General features: G+C 42.7%; 1 protein-coding gene across 1 annotated transcript in view; it reads left to right on the plus strand.

Moving 5' to 3' along the window:
* Positions 1-20,570, plus strand: part of LOC120939904 (papilin-like) — an 87,139-nt gene that overhangs the window by 54,069 nt on the left and 12,500 nt on the right. Inside the window, exons 4-6 of the mRNA XM_040352333.1 lie at positions 6,012-6,173; positions 6,379-6,546; positions 18,213-18,392. Coding sequence (XP_040208267.1) covers positions 6,012-6,173; positions 6,379-6,546; positions 18,213-18,392 — 510 coding nt within the window. The remainder of the gene's footprint in view (positions 1-6,011; positions 6,174-6,378; positions 6,547-18,212; positions 18,393-20,570) is intronic.

A 20,570-nucleotide genomic window follows, 5' to 3' on the forward strand; every position in this document is an offset into this window, starting at 1 on the left:
TTTAAGGGGAACGCCGCCCCAATTTTTTTTAAAAAAATGGTGTGGAGTTCCCCCCAAAAATCCATACCAGACCCTTTATCTGAGCATGCAACCTGGCAGGCCACAGGAAAAGAGGGGAGATGAGAGAGGGCCCCCCCCTCCAGAACCATACCAGGCCACATACCCTCAACATTGGGAGGATGCTTTGGGGGTCTGTGACCCCTCAAAGCACTATGTCCCCATGTTGATGGGGACAAGGGCCTCATCCCCACAACCCTTGCCTGGTGGTTGTGGGGGTCTGCGGGTGGGGGGCTTATCGGAATCTGGAAGACCCCTTTAACAGGGACCCCCAGATCCCACCCCCCCTAAGTGAATTGGTCCCCCCCCTAAGTGAATTGGTAATGGGGTACCCCTACCATTTCACAAAGAAAGTGTAACAAATTGTAAAAAAAAACACAGACACCGTTGGGAAAGTCCTTTATTAAAAATAGAAAAGATTCCAGCCGTGGTAATCCACTCTCGGTCTCCGCTCCAACGATGTCAGTATCCTGCGATGGGTGATCTCCTCTCTGTCAAGGTCCAGCAATGAGATGATCTCCTCTTCATCCAGGTTCAGGATCCAACGATGAGATGCGTTACATCAGAGGGGGCGGGGTCACGTGACAGATGGCCCTGCCCTCACCTACATAAGAGCTGTCACTGGCTCTCGCCGCATCATTCCCAGGGTGTCTCCGGTGGAGATAGGATGCGCTGCGCTGCGGACATCTCATCATTGGATCCTGGACCAAGATGAAGAAGAGATCATTTCATCGCTGGACCCCGGCGGAGAGGAGATCACCCATCGCAGGATACCGACAGCGTTGGAGCGGAAACAGAGAGTGGATTGCCACCGCTGGAATCTTTTTTTTTTTTTAATAAAGGACTTTCCCAATGGAGTCTGTTTTTTTTTACAATTTGTTATACTTTCTTTGTGAAATAGTAGGGGTACCCCATTACCAGTTCACCTATTGCTCCATAAGTTGCGGCGGCGTAGCTTAAATGGGCCGGCGTAAGCCTGCGTAATTCAAAGTAGACTGGTAGGGGGCGTGTTGTATGGAAATTAATCGTGACCCCACGTAAATGGCGCGCCTAACGAGCAGGGCATGCTCAGTATCACGTCGAATTTTCTCCGTCATTTACGTGGGGTCACGATTCATTTACATACAACACACCCCCTACCAGCCTACTTTGAATTACGCGGGCTTACGCCGGCCCATTTACGCTACGCCGCCGCAACTTACGGAGCAAGTGCTTTGTGAATACTGCACTTGCCTGTCTAAGTTGCGGTGGCGTAGCGTAAATAGGATACGCTACGCCCGCACAAAGATGCGCCTTCCTACGTGAATCTGGCCCATTGTGTTTTTTTTTTTAAACTTGTCACACAATAAAAAACGCAGAGGTGATCAAATACCACCAAAATAAAGCTCTATTTGTGGGGGGAAAAAACATAAAAATGTAATTTGGGTACAGTGTTGCATGACTGTGCAATTGTCATTCAAAATGTGACAGCGCCGAAAGCTTAAAAATGGCCTGGGCAGGAAGGGGGTTTAAGTGCCCAGTATTGAGGTGTTTAAAGTGCAAAAAATAAAGATCAGAGGTGATCAAATAGCTCTATATGTGGGGAAAAAGGGACATACATTTTATATGGGTACAGTGTCGCACGACCGCGCAATTGTCAGTTAAAATAACGCGCGGTGCAGTATTGCAAAAGTGGCCTGGTCAGGAAGGGGGTAAAACCTTCCAAGGCCGAAGTGGTTAAAATGTATTTTACATTATTATAGGCTCTGGATGGAATTGTGTTGCCGATTTAGAAATGGCCAGCAGAGTAGTGTTCATTTTGATGTCAATTTTCGATTCAATTTTCGAGTCATAGTCTTTTGACTAAAATGCCATTTTAGTTTTAGTTGTATGTTAGTCATCTGCATTTTAGTTTTAGTCTACTAAAATAGTGTTACCACTGGTTCGGTTACTGTCGATGTGTTGTAAGCTCAAAGAGAGACATGGCAGGTCGTTCTTTGACCGCCTTCTGTTCCCAGATGTTTTGCAAAAAGGAAAAGCCTATTTTAATGTGCATATGTCGCGTGGTGATACCGCGAATGCACCTGTATAGAATGTGCCAACGCCCCGATATATCGAGAATTTGGATGAAGAGCTATTGATTGGGCTTTGAGGGCACACAGTACAATTTGGTATAGAAAACTAGAAATTTATTGAGTATGAAATATCATAAAATCAAACAGATGTAAAATCGAATTTAGGTCAGTGACTAATACTACAAGGGTAGTGACAACAATATACAATCTTATTATATACAAGCTTTATCTGACAAGCACAGTTACAAGTATAATGTTGAGTTGTGTATCCCATGTGGTATTTCCGGAGGTTTAATGGAGGCCTTGCTCTACATGTTACGCGCGTTAGCGCTTCCTCAGGAGCATAAGATATTGCATCTATTAAAACATATATACAGGAAAACAATTAAGTTCACAAGTATACATACATAGGAAAAAGATTTTTGTGTTATAAAAAACACATAGAAAATAACATAAACATAACAAATTATATAAAGGAAAACAAGATATAGACACAAAAAATGTAAAATATTTGCATTTGTCAGTGCAGGTGCCGTAGAGCAAAGGGGCAGCGTGTCACCAAAGCCCATCGAGATAGATAAAAGAAGAAAGCATCACAGAAATTTGACGCCAAGAGAGAAGGGGATAAAGTGAAAAGGGAAGAGAAAAGAAAAGAAAAAAGGGAAAGGGAAGAGAAGGAGAAAAGAGAAAAGGGGGGGGAAGGGGGGGGAAAAGAAATTATAAGGGGTTGAGAAAGAGGGAAGGGGGGGAAAAAAAGAGAGAGTGCAGAAATGAGGAATAAAAGAATAAAGGGGGAGGGAAATGGGGAAAGAGGGGGAAAGGGGGAGGGAAAAGACAGGGTAAGGAAGTGGAAAAGAGAAGGGAAAGGGAAATAGTTAAGGTTGGTATATAAAAGACATGAATAACTTACTAAATAAGTCGCATTGGGGGTAGACAAGCGACAATGGTGTCCTAACCCCACAGTGGCTGAGTGGACAGAGTCTGTCAATCCAGCCTAACGTGGGGATAATATCTGTAGACAATGTGGAGTTAAATTTTGAGTTAGACAGGTATTAATATGGTACTTTTATAGGACAGAATGAGAGGGGAGGGGAAAGGGGGGATTTTTTTTGGGGGGGGGGTTTATGAAGGATGATTAAACCTACTATATCTGGATACCTACTCGCCAAAAAACACATAAAGAATTGTAAGAAAGGGTGATCAGACAGTCAGGTGCTGGTAAGCACTTAAATTCGGATCCGGGGATCTGCACGTGCGGTATTTCAGTGCTCAATGTGCTAGGCTAGATAGGGTAGATGAAAACATCTAATAAGGCAGTCTTTGGATCCTAGGTATAAGTGCCAGAGGATATTGTATGATGCTGCCAGAACAGAATCCTCTTCTCGGATTCTTCGTGCAGATCCCCGGATCCGAATTTAAGTGCTTACCAGCACCTGACTGTCTGATCACCCTTTCTTACAATTCTTTATGTGTTTTTTGGTGAGTAGGTATCCAGATATAGTAGGTTTAATCATCCTTCATAAACCCCCCCCCAAAAAAATCCCCCCTTTCCCATCCCCTCTCATTCTGTCCTATAAAAGTACCATATTAATACCTGTCTAACTCAAAATTTAACTCAACATTGTCTACAGATATTATCCCCACGTTAGGCTGGATTGACAGACTCTGTCCACTCAGCCACTGTGGGGTTAGGACACCATTGTCGCTTGTCTACCCCCAATGCGACTTATTTAGTAAGTTATTCATGTCTTTTATATACCAACCTTAACTATTTCCCTTTCCCTTCTCTTTTCCACTTCCTTACCCTGTCCCTTCCCTCCCCCTTTCCCCCTCTTTCCCCATTTCCCTCCCCCTTTATTCTTTTATTCCTCATTTCTGCACTCTCTCTTTCCCCCCCCCCTTCCCTCTTTCTCAACCCCTTATAATTTCTTTTTCCCCCCCTTCCCCCCCTTTCCCCTTTTCTCTTTTCTCCTTCTCTTCCCTTTCCCTTTTTTCTTTTCTTTTCTCTTCCCTTTTCACTTTATCCCCTTCTCTCTTGGCGTCAAATTTCTGTGATGCTTTCTTCTTTTATCTATCTCGATGGGCTTTGGTGACACGCTGCCCCTTTGCTCTACCGCACCTGCACTGACAAATGCAAATATTTTACATTTTTTGTGTCTATATCTTGTTTTCCTTTATATAATTTGTTATGTTTATGTTATTTTCTATGTGTTTTTTATAACACAAAAATCTTTTTCCTATGTATGTATACTTGTGAACTTAATTGTTTTCCTGTATATTTGTTTTAATAGATGCAATATCTTATGCTCCTGAGGAAGCGCTAACGCGCGTAACATGTAGAGCAAGGCCTCCATTAAACCTCCGGAAATACCACATGGGATACACAACTCAACATTATACTTGTAACTGTGCTTGTCAGATAAAGCTTGTATATAATAAGATTGTATATTGTTGTCACTACCCTTGTAGTATTAGTCACTGACCTAAATTCGATTTTACGTCTGTTTGATTTTATGATATTTCATACTCAATACATTTCTAGTTTTCTATACCAAATTGTACTGTGTGCCCTCAAAGCCCAATCAATAGCTCTTCATCCATGTTCCCAGATGTTACCTGGAACAAGAGAGCATTATCAGTGGTGAACATTCATTTGCATATAAAATGTAGTTCATATCACAGGACAGACTCATGGATTCCACTCTTTGGGGTAGATTCAGGTAGCTGCGCTTTAAGTTACGGCGGCGCAGCGTATTGTATTTACACTACACCGATGCAACTTACAGGAGCAAGTGCAGTATTCAAAAAGCACTTGCTCCGTAAGTTGCGGCGGCGTAGCGTAAATGGGGCCGGCGTAAGCCCGCGTAATTCAGATGTGGAAGGGGGCGTGTTTTATGCTAATGTGTTATGACCTGACGTGATTTACGTGTTTTACGAACGGCGCATTCGCCGTCCGTGTACATATCCCAGTGTGCATTGCTCTCAAGTACGCCGCAACTACGTATTGGTTTCGACGTGAACGTAAATTATGTCCAGCCCTATTCGCGAATGACTTACACAAACGACGCAAACAATTCAAATTTCGAAGCGGGAACGACGTCCATACTATTGGCTGTGCCACCTAATAGCAGGAGCAACGTTACGACGAAAACGACTTACGCAAACGACGTAAAAAACTACGGGCGGGCGCACGTACGTTTGTGAATCGGCGTAACTAGGTAATTTTCATAATCTACGCTGAATACGACGGGAGCGCCACCTAGCGGCCAGCGTGAGAATGCACCCTAAGATACGACGGCGTAAGAGACTTATGCCAGTCGTATCTTAGGCTAATGTCGGCGTATCTTGCTTTATGAGTACAGAAAGAAGATACGCCGGCGCAGATTTGAATTTACGCGGCGTAAATTCTCTCTGAATCTACCCCTTTATCTTTTTCCATTGCTATTTCAGACTCTGGAGTATTTTTTTCAGGTGGAGTCTGTGTCTTGCCTCCAGAAATCAGTCCATGCAAGTCAGGAGTGCCAAACTGGTGGCCCTCCAGCTGTTGTGGACCTACAAGTCCCATCATGCCTCTGCCTGTGGGAGTCATGCTTGTAACTGCCAGCCTTGCAATACCTCATGGAACTTGTAGTTCTGCAACAGCTGGAAGGCCACCAGTTTGACAGCTGTGATGTAAGGGGTAAGTAGAACGCTATTACTATGATAAAGAGACGGGTATTTGCCAAATATTTAGCCATGGCGGTTGCCAAGGAAACGCAAACAACTTACCAAAGAAGACTGTGAGACAAGTGTCTTCCATCCCCGATGAAACTTTTCAGTAAGGTTCCAGCAGTCATCTTTATCACCAATTATCTCTTCCATTGATATTTGATATTTAGGTGTTTCTTTTTCCAGTTGTAGTCTGTGACCAGCCTTCAGAAACCGGTCTATGTAAGATGCACATAGATCGCTATTACTATGATAAGAAGACGGGCACTTGCAAGCCTTTCGTCTATGGCGGTTGTGGCGGAAACGAAAATAATTTTGCTACTCAGAAAGACTGCGAGGCTTTGTGCAAACCAGGTATATTTTATTCTTCTGTTTGTCATTGTACGTTGCTCAATATTGATTCATTCGTTATTCATTAGGGGTATATCCAACCCAGCCGAAACGTGTCTGTAAAGTTACAATAGTCATGGTGTTATCTTGTAGTATCTTTTTTTTATTTTTTTTATTGCTATTCGATATTGAAGCGTTTATTTATTTATGTGTTTTTTATTTTTTTTAGCTATAAGGTGTGGCTTACCTCCAGTTAGCGGTCCATGTGAGGCGTACATTCCGCTCTATTACTATGATCAGGAGACAAAAACTTGCAAGAAATTCATCTACGGCGGTTGCAAAGGAAATGGTAACCAATTTCATACTAAAGAAGACTGCGAACGCACCTGCAAACCAGGTATTTTTATTGTGTGTCATCATTGTATGTCGCTCAGTAGGAAATTATTTCAGCTCTGATTTTCTGTACACACTACTTTTTCTAAAGCCCACCACATTGCAGCCTCTGGGCACTATACTGGCATCCAGAGGCATATCTAGTGAAAATGGCGCCTATGGCAAGCCTGTCAAAACATTTGAAACCCATCTTTCAGATAACCTTAACAAAAAAAAAAAAAACAGCTACCAAAACGACAAGTCAAGCGCTTTAATCTTTCAATTAACAAATGATGGATTGGCACTACATACAAATTACAACTGTACCTTCCTGTATTCACTGATGCAAACTGGTCAATGATGTGCTTAACCACTTAAGGACCGCCTCCTTCAAATATACACCGGAAGAATGGCACGGCTGGGCACAAGCACGTACCTTTACATCCTCTTTAAGTGCCCAGCCGTGGGTCGCGGGCGTGCACACGCGACCCGGTCCGAAGCTCCGTGACCGCGGGGCCCGCGGACCCGATTGCCGCTGGAGTCCCATGATCGGAGCTGAAGAACTGGGAGAGCTGTGTGTAAACACAGCTTCCCCGTTCTTCACTGTGGCGCCGTCATTGATCATGTGTTCCACGATCAATGATGTCACATGTCCAGCCCCGCCCCCCAACAGTTAGAAACACAGATGAGGTCACACTTAACCCCTTCAGCGCCCCCTAGTGGTTAACTCCCAAACTGCAATTGTCATTTTCACAGTAAACAATGCATTTTTAATGCATTTTTTGCTGTGAAAATGACAATGGTCCCAAAAATGTGTCCGCCAAAATGTTGCAGTCACGAAAAAAATCGCAGATCGCCGCCATTAGTAGTAAAAAATTGTACAAGAAGATACGTCGGCTTAAGTCCTACGTGAATCTACCTCTATAAATTTTGCGCAAATCAATTGATAAACGCTTATTGCGATTTTTTTTTTTTATAGCTTAAATAGGTAGAAGAATACGTAACCGCCTAAACTGAGGACATTTTTTTTTTATATATATATTTTTGGGGGATATTTATTATAGCATAAAGTAAAAAATATTGATTTTTTTTTCAAAATTGTCGCTCTATTTTTGTTTATAGCGCAAAAAATAAATAGCGCAACCACCGATCGCTGGGTGCGCGATCACGGCTTATCCTGCTGGACATCATATGATGCCCAGTCAGGATAACTGAACCACCGCCCGGACGTCATTTTGATATAGGCCAGATGGCAAGTGGTTAATATTGATTTGACCCTGGCCCAAAAAAAAAATTATTGGGGGGGCCCCATGCAATTTTGCACTCGCATTACACAGGACTCCCTCCCCCATACTACCTTCATCATTACAGGACCCCCTCGCCCATATTATCTTCATCATTACACAGGAACCATTTCTCCATACTACCACCATCATTACACAGGGCCCCCTCCCCTATACTACCCCCATCATTACACAGGGCCCCCTCCCCTATACTACCCCCATCATTACACAGGGCCCCCTCCCCTATACTACCCCTATCATTACACAGGAACCATTTCTCCATACTACCACCATCATTACACAGGGCCCCCTCCCCTATACTACCCCCATCATTACACAGGGCCCCCTCCCCTATACTACCCCTATCATTACACAGGACTAGGGATGAGCTTTGAGTCGAACACATGTTCGAGTCGAACATCGTATGTTCGATCGTTCGTCGAATTGCGAACGTTATGGGCCATTCGCGCCAAATTCGAGTGGCGCGTCACAGCCCATAATTCACTGCGGCATCACAGTGCATTGCTGGCTGATTGGCCAAGCATGAACTATAACCCGTGGGGTGGCTTTGGCCAATTATGCCTCAGGGGATTTAGTACACGCCCCACACTATATAAGGTTGCCTGGAAGTCAGCCTTGTGTAGTATGTTGAGAGAGAAAGAGAGAGATCATTTGAGTTAGAGAGAGAGAGAGAGATTATATGAGTTAGAGAGAGAGAGATTATATGAGTTAGAGAGAGAGATTATATGAGTTAGAGAGAGAGATTATTTGAGTTAGAGAGAGAGATCATTTGAGTTAGAGAGAGAGATCATCTGAGTTAGAGAGAGAGAGATCATTTGAGTTTGAGAGAGAGATAATTTGAGAGAACGAGAGAGAGAGAGAGAGAGAGATCATTTGAGTTAGAGAGAGAGATTATTTGAGTTAGAGAGAGAGATTATTAGAGTTAGAGAGAGATCATTGGAGTTAGAGAGAGAGAGATCATTTGAGTTAGAGAGAGATCATTTGAGTTAGAGAGAGAGATCATTTGAGTTAGAGAGAGAGATTATTTGAGTTAGAGAGAGAGATTTTTTGAGTTGGAGAGAGAGATTTTTTGAGTTGGAGAGAGAGATTATTTGAGTTAGAGAGAGAGATTATTTGAGTTCGAGAGAGAGATTATTTAAGTTAGAAAGAGAGATTATTTGAGTTAGAGAGATTATTTGAGTTAGAGCCTAGGTTCACACTGCTGCGAATTGAAAATCGCGGTAAAATGCACGATTTTACCGCGATTTCGCGGCCGCAATTTTGCCGCGATTTAGTCCGCAATTTAATGTAAATCGCGGCCCGAAATCGCAAAAAGTAGTACAGGAACTACTTTTTGAAATCGCAGATGCGGCGTCGCACTGATTAGGACAGTGCCATTGCCGACAATTGCCGCCGATTTGAGATGCGATTTGACATGTCAAATCGCATCTCAAATCGTTCCAAATCGTACCCAGTGTGAACCAGGGCAGAGAGAGAGATTATTTGAGTTAGAGAGAGAGATTATTTAAGTTAGAAAGAGAGATTTTTTGAGTTAGAGAGGTTATTTGAGTTAGAGAGACTCAATTTCTGTTGGGACCCCAGCCCAACAGAAATATTCCATCTGGAATTTTGCAAGCACCTCCTCCAAGTCCATCGGAGCACCTCCAACAGTGCTTGCCGGTCCGAGTTGGGCAGATATCCCTTACTTCTCGCAGTACAGAAGAGGGCGCTATCATACTGGGACCACCTACAAAACAGCAGTCCCAACTCCTACCACCATAAAGCCTTACTGGACAGTAAGAACCAGTCCAAGCCGTGTGGCCTACAACAACTCATCAACACCTTGTCTCCCCAAAACTCTCAACAATGCGGCCTGACAAAATCTCACATAAAAATCATAATGGATAACTCCAAAGAAAAACATGTTGGAGAATGGAGACACGCAATAACAAACTCCAAAAAACTATTGATTTACCAGTCACTGCAGAGAGACTACAAACTGGCCCCGTACCTGGAGGTGCTACAAGACCCCAAAGACAGACAGACAATGAGCCTGTACAGACTGAGTGCCCACAGCCTGGAAATGGAATTAGGATGGAACAGACAGACCTACAAGCCCAGGGAGAGGAGACTGTGCCAGCAATGTGACCAGGAGGTCCCGGAGGATGAGGAACACTTCCTGCTACATTGCCCCAAATACACGTCAGTGAGGGACACTCACTTCCAGAGACTCTCCACTCTCATCTTAGACTTCAACTCTACAGAAGAGAAGAGGAAACTCCAATTTCTACTGGGAGAAGAGGAGCCAATGGTGAAGATAGCTGCCCAATATGTGACAGCGTGTCACAGACTGAGAGGGACACGAGAGACTGAGGACTTTCACAGATTTATGTCCATTCCCCTTTATATTACCCCCCTTCCACTTTTCCTTTACAAACTCAACTGCTTTGGCAATGCTAACATGTATTTGGTCCTGCCAATAAAGCTTATTTGAATTTGAATTGAATTTGATCATTTGAGTTAGAGAGAGAGATTATTTGAGTTGGAGAGAGAGATTATTTGAGTTAGAGAGAGAGAGAGATCATTTGAGTTAGCGAGAGAGATTATTTGAGTTAGAGAGATTATTTGAGTTAGAGAGATTATTTGAGTTAGAGAGAGAGATTATTTGAGTTAGAGAGAGAGATTATTTGAGTTAGAGAGAGAGATTATTTGAGTTGGAGAGAGAGATTATTTGAGTTAGAGAGAGAGAGATCATTAGAGAGAGAGAGAGAGATTATTTGAGTTAGAGAGAGAGATTATTTGAGTTGGAGAGAAAGATTATTTGAGTTAGAGAGAGAGATTATTTGAGTTAGAGAGAGAGATTATTTGAGTTAGAGAGAGATTTTTTGAGTTAGAGAGGTTATTTGAGTTAGAGAGACTCAATTTCTGTTGGGACCCCAGCCCAACAGAAATATTCCATCTGGAATTTTGCAAGCACCTCCTCCAAGTCCATCGGAGCACCTCCAACAGTGCTTGCCGGTCCGAGTTGGGCAGATATCCCTTACTTCTCGCAGTACAGAAGAGGGCGCTATCATACTGGGACCACCTACAAAACAGAAGTCCCAACTCCTACCACCATAAAGCCTTACTGGACAGTAAGAACCAGTCCAAGCCGTGTGGCCTACAACAACTCATCAACACCTTGTCTCCCCAAAACTCTCAACAATGCGGCCTGACAAAATCTCACATAAAAATCATAATGGATAACTCCAAAGAAAAACATGTTGGAGAATGGAGACACGCAATAACAAACTCCAAAAAACTATTGATTTACCAGTCACTGCAGAGAGACTACAAACTGGCCCCGTACCTGGAGGTGCTACAAGACCCCAAAGACAGACAGACAATGAGCCTGTACAGACTGAGTGCCCACAGCCTGGAAATGGAATTAGGATGGAACAGACAGACCTACAAGCCCAGGGAGAGGAGACTGTGCCAGCAATGTGACCAGGAGGTCCCGGAGGATGAGGAACACTTCCTGCTACATTGCCCCAAATACACGTCAGTGAGGGACACTCACTTCCAGAGACTCTCCACTCTCATCTTAGACTTCAACTCTACAGAAGAGAAGAGGAAACTCCAATTTCTACTGGGAGAAGAGGAGCCAATGGTGAAGATAGCTGCCCAATATGTGACGGCGTGTCACAGACTGAGAGGGACACGAGAGACTGAGGACTTTCACAGACTTATGTCCATTCCCCTTTATATTACCCCCCTTCCACTTTTCCTTTACAAACTCAACTGCTTTGGCAATGCTAACATGTATTTGGTCCTGCCAATAAAGCTTATTTGAATTTGAATTGAATTTGATCATTTGAGTTAGAGAGATCATTAGAGTTAGAGAGAGAGATCATTTGAGTTAAATGATCTCTATCTCTAACTCAAATAATCTCTCTCTAACTCAAATAATCTCTCTCTCTAACTCAAATGATCTCTCTCTCTAACTCAAATGATCTCTCTCTCTAACTCTAATGATCTCTCTCTCGAACTCAAATAATCTCTCTCTCTAACTCAAATAATCTCTCTCTCTAACTCAAATGATCTCTCTCTCTAACTCAAATGATCTCTCTCTCTAACTCTAATGATCTCTCTCTAACTCAAATAATCTCTCTCTCTAACTCAAATAATCTCTCTCTCTAACTCAAATGATCTCTCTCTCAAACTCAAATGATCTCTCTCTCGAACCCAAATAATCTCTCTCTCTCTCTCTAACCCAAATTATTTCTCTCTCAAACTCAAATGATCTCTCTCTCGAACCCAAATAATCTCTCTCTCTCAAACTCAAATGATCTCTCTCTCTCGAACTCAAATGATCTCTCTCGCTCGAACTCAAATGATCTCTCTCTCTCTCGAACTCAAATGATCTCTCTCTCTAATTTAAATGATCTCTCTCTCTAACTCAAATAATCTCTGTCTCTAACTCATATAATCTCTCTAACTCAAATAATCTCTCTCTCTAACTCAAATAATCTCTCTCTCTCTAACTCAAATGATCTCTCTCTAACTCAAATAATCTCTCTCTCTAACTCAAATAATCTCTCTCTCTCTAACTCAAATGATCTCTCTCTTTCAAACTCAAATGATCTCTCTCTCTCTCTCTAGCCCAAATAATCTCTCTCTCTCTCTAACTCAAAAAAAAGGAAGAACAAAAAAAACTGTGGAGGGGTCAGAATGGCTGGCAGACATAAAAGATCACATTGATTCCAAAGTTGCCCCCTGTGGACCACTTGTTTTCTCGTTCTGGGGTCCTTAAAGTTAAATTATTTATCCCAGCTATACTGGGCCAGAACTAGGTGGAATCTGTGAGTTGCACAGACCCATCAAGTGTCCGGGGCTGTAATGCAGCATCCTTAGCCACCTGGTCTGCTTCCATACGTGAGCCTCAAATGCTAGGATGGCTACCTCAGAAAGAACATGGAAGGCTGAAAACAGACAATCAATCTAACTTATTGCTTGATTGATTTACCTGCCGAAGTAAAACAAACTTCTGGCCCTTTAAATGAAACCAAAATAAACCACTCTGTCTCTCTATATAAATATATCCACCGACCCCGAGTAAAGGATCCAACGACTCTGAATACAGAGTGTCCTGGGTGCAAACTCAACCCGTCCTTTCAACCGGCCTCCAAAGAGTAACTACATTCTGTATATAATAACGTTTTTAGAAAACGGGGTTACACTACGCCAGGGGTGCCCAACCAGTGGCCCGGGGGCCACATGTGGCCCGCAGAGCCCTCTGATGTGGCCCGCAACCTCCTGTTTCGAGATGGCGGATCAGCAAACCCAGATCGCGGGTTGCCGACCCTCTATCCCAGAGCATCAGTGTTGTGAATTAAGCTGCTGATCAGTGTGAAAGAGGCCTTCCATTCGCCTCTATGGAGAGGGAGATGTATCTGTCCCCTTCCGTCTGAGCAGATCAGATGGTCCATAGAGTAGAGTGGGCTGTGTCCGTATTTTCTCTACATATGCAGTGTGGACATGGGCCTGTCATCATCTCGCTCTGCTCATTGTGGCCCGCGACTGGTTGCCAAGTCGCTTAAGTGGCCCTCGATCTTCAAAAGGTTGGTCACCCCTGCACTACGTCCATTCCCTTTTTTTTTTTATGGCAATCACTGAGTAATTAGAGTGGCTGGCTAAGATTGAGCAAGGAGTGGAGACACCCGTGGAGATCGCCCTTTAGCTGGTGACCTTTATGCTGATTTTAATTTCTCTCTGGTAAAAGTTTACTCAAGAGGGGGTTCCTATCCACACCCCCCCTCTCTTCTCTGCACATGTGGAGGTGGTGTCAGCAAGATTTTTCATCTTAAGGGACTGAAAGGACTGGTTGCTGCCTTTATCACATATTACATTTCTTTATAATCTGGATCTCACAGTATGGACATTGAATAATCAGATTGCATACGTTCTTTGAAGAACTATATGTACAAGCGCTACCTGGTTCATTTTGACCTTTTTTGTTTATTTACTGTTTGACTGGTTTTTGTAAAATCCTGTTTGTAAGGTAGCAGCTGTTGCCATTAGTGTTGGCAGTGTTAATAGATTTTTAGCTAGATTCAGGTAGAGTTAGGTCGGCGTATATGTAGATACGCCGACCTAACTCGTAATCTGCGCCAACCTAAGTTTAAGTGTAATCTCAAACAGAGATACACTTAAACCTATCTAAAATACGACGGCTTGTGCCGTCCTATCTTAGGGTGCAATATTTAGGCTGGCCGCTAGGTGGCGCTTCCATTGCGGTCGGCGTAGAATATGTAAATCACTAGATACGCCTATTCACGAACGTACGCCCGGCTGACGCAGTACAGATAGGCCGTTTACATAACGCTTTATCAGGCCTAAAGTTATTCCATCAAATAGTTGGAATACTAATATTAAAGTATGGCTGCCGTTCCCGCTTCAAAATTCAAAAATTTTATGTCGTTTGCGTAAGTCGTCTGTGAATAGGAATTTACGTCATTTAGCCGCAATGCACAATGGGAAATGTAGGCGGACGGCGCATGCGCCATTCCAAAAAAACGTCAATCACGTCAGGTTAAAAGCATATTATCATAAAACACACCCCCTCAGCCTATTTTGAATTAGGCGCGCTTGCGCCCGCCGCATTTACGCTACGCCGCTGTAAGTTAGGAGGCAAGTACTTTGAGAATACAGTACTTGCCTCTCTGACTTAAGGCGGCGTAACGTAAATATGATACGCTGCGCCGCCTTAAAGTTGCGCGGGGCTACCTGAATCTAGCTATTTGTTTATTGCTACAAGAGCGCTTGTCTGTTTAAAGATTAGGCCTATCTCTCAATACACTATTTTGGACTTTTTTATTTATTGCGTTTTAGTGTAAATATGAGATCTATCAGGAAATGAGTCGCTATCTGGAGAGTGAAGATCACACCAGTCCCTGCTGCTTGCCGCTTGGTGCCCGAAGAAGGAGGAGGTGCCGAAGTGGGTGGGGACAGCAGTGCTGCGCTAGGCGCAGGCCTCGCTCCCGGCCTCATGATCTGAGAGTAAATTGTCACTGGTTGCAAGATGCCAGGCAGTACTGGCCCTAGCAACCAGTTCCGGAAATGTAGTTACTAGTTAGTAGGGGGTGACTGTGTCCTCTATTTCATTCCGGGACATTGTATTGTCCCAGAATGAAGGTGCCCGGGACCAGGGACAGACATGTCAATTGCGGGACAGTCCCAGGCAATCCTGGACAGTAAGAATCACTCCCTAGGGGACACATTAACCCCTTTGATCGCCCCCTAGTGTTAACCCCTTTCCTGCCAGTAACAATTATACAGTAATCAGTGCATATTTATAGCTCCGTTCGCTGTATAAATGTGAATGGTCCCAAAAATGTGTCAAAAGTGTCCGATGTGTCCGCCATAATATTGCAGTCCTGACAAAAATCGCAGTTCGCCACCATTACTAGTAAAAAAAAAGTTTTTTACATTTTATAATTCTATCCCCTTTTTTGTAGGCGCTATAACTTTTGTGCAAACCAATCACTATACGCTTACTGCGTTTTTTTTTTTTTTTTACCAAAAATATGTAGAAGAATAGTTATAAAAAAATGTGATATTTATTATAGCATAAAGTAAAAAAAATATTGTGTTTTTTTTTTCAAAATTGTCGCTCTTTTTTTTTTTTGTTTATAGCGCAAAAAATAAAAACCGCAGAGGGGTTGATATATTTGATATACCAGCAAATGAAAGCTCTATTTGTGGGAAAAAAAGGACATACATTTTGTTGGGGAAACCACATCAAACCGCGCAATTGTCATTCAAAGCGTGACCATGCTGAAAGCTGAAATTTCGCCTAGGCAGGAAGGGGGTATATGTGCCCAGTAAGCAAGTGGTTAAAGGGGTTGTAAAGACAAAAATATTTTCCTCTTAAATTAAAGTCTGACAGTAGCTGATAAAGTAAAAAGTAATGTTTTGCATTATAACTAGTTTGATACCTGTTGAAATCGAGCTGTTTTATTCACCTCCGTCACTCCTGAATCATTATTCTCACTGACTTCCTGGTTTGCGGTGCGCATTCATTCTTGCTACATCACGGCCTAATGGGAACTACAGTTCCCATTAGGCTTAGCCTCCATGCCTGTGAGGGATAAGAGAGCATCTTCACGCAAGGCTGTAGTCATAGGGAGGGGGTGAGCACATCCTGCTTTCCACCATGCAAAACGGCTCAGATGCTGGTGGAAAGCAAGAAGAGGAGAGACAGGAAATGGCATTTTCAAACCTGGATTACTGTATTTTGGAGATCAAAAGAAAAAACGAGGTAAGTGATATTTAAACGCTCTTGCTTACAGCAATCAATTGATCTAATAAAAAACAAACCTTTAGTGTTCCTTTAAGCTGAAATAATAATCACTGTTTTGGCCAGTCCTACACTGCCTTGCCACTGCAAATGCTAAGGTGGACACCATGCCAAGATTGGGCATAAAGACCCAAGGTGGGGGAGAGCGACCAGGTCAGTGGCCAGATATGAACCTGGACGCTCTCCCCCACCCTGGGTCTTTATGCCCCAATATGGCATGGTGTCTACCTTTGCATTTTAAGTGGCAAGGCAGTGTAAGACTGGCCAGAAGAGGAATTAATTTGACGCAGTTGGTCAGCTTAACCACTTACGGACCGGCCACCTTTATTATTATACGGTGGCACTTTGAAGAGGAATATCATTGTTATGGCAGCAGCTAGCTGCCATAACCCTGGTAACCCTCTTCAGCGGGCGGTCCGCTTTCAGATGTGTTAAAAGTGTTCTCTGCGGCGGATTCGCTGCGAGATCACTTTTATCCTGTCCCCTCTGTGGAATGGAGCTGAGTGAGGGGAAGATGGCCCTCGGGGGATCAGGAAGGAATTTTTTCCCCTGCTGTAGCAAATTGGATCATGCTCTGCTGGGGTTTTTTGCCTTCCTCTGGATCAACTGTGGGTATGGAGTTGGGTGTATGGGATTGTATTGTGTTTTTTATTTTGTTTGTTTATTTTTTTGTGGTTGAACTGGATGGACTTGTGTCTTTTTTCAACCTGACTAACTATGTAACTATGTAACTATGGCCCGCCCCAGGCTCTATACCATTGCAGGGCGGAAGCAACGTCAAAACGTCATTCCGCCCACAGCTCTTAAAGGGACATTTTTTTTTATTGCGTTTTAGTGTAAATATGAGATGTGAGGTCTTTTTGACCCCAGAACTTACATTTAAGAGGACCTGTCATGCTTTTTTTTCTATTACAAGGGATGTTTACATTCTTTGTAATAGGAATAAAAGTGACACAATTTTTTTTTTGTGAAAAGAACAGTGTAAAAATAAAAGGTAAAATACGAGAATTATTTTTTTTTAACGCGTCCCGTCTCACCGAGCTTGCGTGCAGAAGCCAATGCAAACGTGAGTAGCGCCCGCATGAATGAAAACGGTGTTCAAACCACACATGTGAGGTATCATCGCAATAATTACATCAAGAGCAATAATTCTAGTCCTATAACTGCTCTGCAACTCAAAACATGCAACCTGTAGAATTTTTTTAAAACGTCGCCTATGGAGGTTTTTAAAGGGTAAAAGTTTCTTGCCATTCCACGAGCGGGCGCAATTTTGAAGTGTGACATGTTGGGTATCAATGTACTCAGTGTACCATCATCTTTCACAATATAAAAATAAATTGGGCTAACTTTACATTTTTTTTTCGTTAAAAAAAATTGTTTTTTTTCCAAAAAAAGGTACGCTTGTAAGACCGCTGCGCAAATACGATGTGACAGAAAGTATTGCAACAACTGCCATTTTATTCTCTAGGGTGTTAGGACCCCCAAACATTTTATATATATTTTTTATAAGTAATTTTCTAGCAAAAAAAAATATTTTAACTTGTAAACAACAAGTTTGAAAAATAGGCCCGGTCATTAAGTGGTTAAACCTGTGTTGCAGTATATGTGAACTAAATATCCCTGGTTTTTATTGCATAGTTTGCTGGGAAGGGTGTAGCAGTGTTCAGAGGGTCCATCCAGAATTTGTAGGGGTGCCAAACTGATGGCCCTCCGCTGTTGTGGACCTACAAGTCCCATCATGCTTCTGCCTGCGGGAATCATGCTTGTTACTGCCAGCCTTGCAATGCCTCATGGGAATTGTAGTTCTGCAACAGCTGAAAGGCCACCAGTTTTACAGCTGTGATGTAAGGGGTATGTACAGCGCTATTACTATAAGGAGACGGGTATTTGCTAAATATTTAGCCATGGCGGTTGCCAAGGAAACGCATTTTTTTTTTTACCAAAGAAGACTGTGAGACAAGTGTCTTCCATCCTCCATGAAACTTTTCAGTAAGGTTCCAACAGTCATCTTTATCACCAATTATCTCTTCCATTGATATTTGATATTTAGGTGTTTCTTTCCATTTCTAGACTGTGGCCAGCCTCTAGACATCGGGCGATGTCCTGGGCCCATACACAGGGGCTTCCGCCTCCCGCACTATTACTATGATCAGAAGACGGGCACTTGCGAGCCTTTCATCTATGGCGGTTGTGGTGGAAACAAAAACAAGTTTGATACTCAGGAAGACTGCGAGGCTTTGTGCAAACCAGGTATCTTTTTTTCTGTTTGTCATTGTAAATTGCTTAAAGGAGTTGTAAATAAAAAAATTTTTTTTTGCTGAAATGACTGTTTACAGGGTATAGAGACATAATAGTTAACTGATTCCTTTTTAATGCGATTAAAAATAGATACAAATCAATCATATAATGTCCCCGGGGCTTTTATCAGTATCTTCAGCTCCGGCATGCCCTACAGAAACAACAACAAATACGATCGCTGGTGGTAACATCACCGTCGCCTTTGATGATGGTGGTTCTGCAAGCAGAAGCTCGGAGAGGACTGATAACAAAAATATACGAGGAACTGTTAGCAACAATTCAGAACCATGATTCCCTTAGAAGCCGTAGGAAGTGGGTGGAAGACATCAGGGAGATAGACGAAGACCAGTGGGAGAGGGCGCTTGAATCTGTCCCGGCGGTGTCCGTTTCTGCGTCGCAACTCTTTATCCTACACAGGGCTTACAGAACTGCGCCACAACTACATAGATGGGGAAGAAGGGATACTCCTATGTGCCCAAAGTGTAGGGTCCAACAAGGGGACTTACATACATTTTATACATTTGATTTGGAGATTTGGAGATGTCCAACGCTTCATAGGTACTGGGAGGAAGTATCCCAGTGTATTACTAGAGTAGCACAGGTACCAGTCCCATTGGATCCACATGTATACTTGTTAGGGGCCATTGACCCTGGAGAGTATACAAAAGGAAAGTATTATATGGTAACTAGACTGTTGTATTTGGCAAGAAAACTCATTGCTCGTTATTGGATGGCCTTGGGGGTCCCCACAGGGAAGCAATGGATTGCGTATGTCAACTCCCTGCTGGGTAGAGAACATCTGGCCTATAAAAGAAGGAAAAAAGAGGGTAAATTTGAGGAAATTCGGCATGCCTGGTTGAGAGATACGAGTGTCGCACCACCAAAATTGGTGTTGGATAGATTTTCTATGTAGAGTGCAGAGGGCAGGGGGGAGGGGTGGGATATAATAAATAAAGAGATGTATACGGGTATATTATAGGAAAGCAAAAATGTTGTATAATGCATGTTAACTGAATTGCAATGGATGCCAAATAGGCATATCTATGTATGAAATAAGAAAGGTAAAATAAAAATAAAGTGGATTTAAAAAAAAAATATATAATGTACCTGTAGTTTCTAGTTTCGTTTTTGCATGTTGTTTCCTGCTTCTGTGCTGTACAGAGCCAATACAGGGCAGTGATGGTTTGGAAAACGAAACTGATTGGTGCTGAGGGGTTTTAGACACACAGTAATCACACCTCCTTGATTAGTGACCACAGAGAGAAAGCTCCCAGCACTGTGGTTATCAGGAAACAGACAAACAGGAAGTGTGGAGATCAGAGAAGAATTACAGCAACTTGAGAGCAAAAACGAACAATGAGGACATGAAACCAGCACTGCATTGAGGTAAAGGAAGCTATTAAGATAAAAAACAAAATTCCTTTACAAACCCTTTAAAATTGATTCATTCGTTATCTATTAGTGGTATATCCAACCCAGCTGAAACTTGTTCTGTAAAGTTACAATAGTCATGGTGTTATGTAGAGACATGCCAGGTCTTTCTTTGATTGGCTTCTGTTCCAAGATGTTACCTGTTACCTGGAACAAGAGAGTATTATCAGTGCTGAACATTCATTTGCATATACAATTTAGTTTATATCACAGGACAGACTCATGGATTCCACTCATATCTTTTGCCATTGCTATTTCATATTCAGGAGTGTTTTTTTCAGGAGGAATCTGTTTTTCCTCCAGAAATCAGTCCATATAATCGGTCCAAGCTTAAAAAAGATATACCTGTGCTCAAATCCCAATATCTTGTACATGTATTTGAAGGGGTAAAAAAAAAAGAAAAAAAGGGGGGTTGCCATTCGGGGACCTCTGGGCCCTTTAATAAAAAAAAATATATATATAAAAAAATAAATAAAAAATAAATAAATAAAAAAATAAAAATATATAATTATTTTTTTTTAAAAGGGGGGTTGCCATCCGGGGCCCTGGGGACCTCTGGGTCCTTTAATAAAAAAAAAAGGGGGTTGGCTTCCGTGCCCCCTGGGGACCTCCGGGCCCCTTTACAGGTGTACTGTCTGTACCCCCCTGATGGCGGCCCTGAGCGCCAGCATATGAAAACGGTGTTCAAACCACACATGT

Source organism: Rana temporaria, chromosome 5 (assembly GCF_905171775.1).
Source record: "Rana temporaria chromosome 5, aRanTem1.1, whole genome shotgun sequence".
Taxonomy (NCBI): Eukaryota; Metazoa; Chordata; class Amphibia; order Anura; family Ranidae; genus Rana; species Rana temporaria.